Source organism: Loa loa (assembly GCF_000183805.2).
Source record: "Loa loa unplaced genomic scaffold supercont3.580, whole genome shotgun sequence".
Classification (NCBI taxonomy): domain Eukaryota; kingdom Metazoa; phylum Nematoda; class Chromadorea; order Rhabditida; family Onchocercidae; genus Loa; species Loa loa.
The window spans coordinates 18,308-20,974 of record NW_018108760.1 but is presented as its reverse complement, the minus strand read 5'-3'; the positions used below and the strand labels follow the sequence as shown (position 1 = coordinate 20,974).

At 21.2% G+C, this 2,667-nt stretch overlaps 1 protein-coding gene across 1 annotated transcript; it reads left to right on the top strand.

Moving 5' to 3' along the window:
• Nucleotides 1-24: 24 nt before the first annotated feature.
• Nucleotides 25-2,284, top strand: LOAG_14412 (hypothetical protein; the record flags this gene model as incomplete). Its single annotated transcript, XM_003149908.2, has 6 exons — nucleotides 25-84; nucleotides 681-766; nucleotides 895-1,051; nucleotides 1,146-1,211; nucleotides 1,519-1,674; nucleotides 2,108-2,284. 6 exons carry the CDS (start codon nucleotides 25-27, stop codon nucleotides 2,282-2,284), a joined length of 702 nt encoding a protein of 233 aa, XP_003149956.2.
• Between the last annotated feature and the right edge of the window lie 383 nt (nucleotides 2,285-2,667).

Here is a 2,667-nt window from a genome sequence, read left to right as displayed (position 1 = left end):
CAGGACAAGTTTTATCCAAGGATAATGTTTGAAGAAATTATCAAATTTGCTTACAAATATAAATTATCCTTTTTAGCTGATGAGGTGAATTTCATTACTATCCTTCTTTTTCTTCTTCTTTTCTTGAAACAATTTCTTAAATTCTTTGCACAAAATATACGAAAAACCTCAAACACTAATTGAAAATTACCGAAAGATTTAATTAATTGATTAGTTGAATACTGAAAGAGTTTCTTTTTTCCATCTCCAAATTAATTGTTACCCGTTCCTTTGATTAATTAATTGTTCTGTCCATTTTTTAGCTAATTAATTGATATATCTATTTTTTAATCAATTAATTGATATATCTATTTTTTAATCGATTAATTGATGTATCTATTTTTTAATCGATTAATTGATGTATCTATTTTTCAAGTAATTAATTGATGTATCTCTTCGCGTTTCATTTTGTTCATACTTTTTTTTTCGGGGGAAAAAAAAAGGAAAGAATGTTGAAAAATAAGTAACAGTTTGAAAATTTGTCACTGATAAAGGACTATTTTTGTTCCTTTTGATCAAAATATTAAAAATTATTTCATTTTAAAATTTTCGTAAATTTATTTTTTTAAAATTAAACGAATCCATTTACACATTCTTCGCTTACAAATTTCATTTTTTTTTTTTTTACTTTTATTTTATAGGTTTATCAAGATAATATTTATGAAGAGAATCGTAAATTTCATAGTTTCAAATCAGTGATGAAATCAATGGGTGAACCATATTCGCAGTAAGTTATCAAATTAATTAACTTATTAGATATGCAAATTAAGAATATATTAGACATGCAAATTAAGTATTAGATATGCAAATTAAGAATAACTAAAAAAAAATCGAAAACTTTTCTTTTTTTTTTAGGATGGAATTATGCTCATTTCATTCATGCTCAAAAGGTTATATGGGTGAATGTGGCTTAAGAGGTGGTTATGTTGAAGTAATAAATGTTGAACAAGAAGTTTTCAATCATTTACAAAAAATGACCTCAGCAAAACTTTGTTCCACTATACTTGGACAGGTGTGTTATATAATAAAGTTACATTTTTTTTTAAAATTTCTTTTAAAATTTTTATTAGATTTTAAATTTTATGAAATTTTTTTTTAATTTATAGTGTGCAATGGATTGTGTGGTAAAACCACCACAACCAGGTGAACCATCGTATGAGCAATGGTTACAGGTAACACTTGCATATTTTAATTAATTAAAAATTTGTAATATTGAAAATATATTTGATGATTTTTTTCTTTTTTTCTACAATTTCTTGACAATATATTCGTAATTCTCATTAATCCTAATTAATTATTTTGTTTTTTTGTTTAAAAAATATCAGAAATTTTAGGTTTATTATTAAGCAGAGTTATTAATGACTTATTTTCGAGTTATTTTTTATTATTAAGTTATTATTTTTTTGAGTTATTATTTATTTGAGTATTTGAGTTTTCTGATTATTTAATTAATTTCAATGTGATAAAAAGGATTTGTAGGAAAAAACAGCAGTATTAAATTCATTACAAGAACGTGCAAGAACAATTTATAATGCTTATAATTCAATGGATGGTATTGAATGTAATCCAGTACATGGAGCAATGTATGCATTTCCACGTATTAAAATGCCTCAAAAAGCAATTGATAAAGCTAAGGTTAAATAATTGAAATTATTTTATTTCATATCAAATTTGTATTTTAATACCTTAAAATTTTATTTGAATTAGGTTTTTTTTTAAAAAAATTTTATTAGAGTAGATTTCTTTTTTTTGCTTTTTTATTAATTCATTTCTTATTATCACTCTATTCTTTGAATAAATATGAAATTGAATTAAAATTGATAATTCAATTCTCATTTAACTTCACTAAAATAGTGTATGTACATTACATGCATGCATTATTGGATATAATTAATGATAAAATGAATGAATGAATTAATTTGTAATAAAAATCAATAATTTATATTCATCAACACTAATTATCATCATTTTCAAATTAATACAAAAATAAAATTCTAATTTTGTTTGATTTTGTAAATTCTAATTTTGGTTGATTTTTTTCTGATTGATTTATTTTGAAATTTTGTAGTCATTAAATCAGGAAGCTGATTTCTTCTATGCAATGCAATTACTTGAAAATAGCGGTATATGTGTGGTACCTGGAAGCGGTTTTGGACAAAAACCTGGAACATATCATTTTCGGTTAATTCATTCTTTTATGTTTTACACGTTTATATCATATTATTTTATTTTTTCTTTTACTTAATAGTTTAATTAATGTAATAAAATAATTTTTAATAGTACGTATTGTAATATATTGTTGTTATAGAGAATTCAAAGGTTATATTTTTGCTAACCTAAATGGAGAAATTTATTTTTGTTGTTGAATTGTTCTTATATTTATAAACTATTAATTTTATAGCATTTTATATCAGTATTTCATCTCAATTATTTCCATTAATTACCATTACAATATCTAGGGAGGAGATTAATTATTGTTATTATTATTATTATCATTATTTTTATTATTATTATTATTATTATTATTTTATTATTATTATTATTTTATTATTATTGTTATTATTATTATTATTATTTATTATTATTATTATTATTATTATTATTATTATTATTATTGTTATTATTATT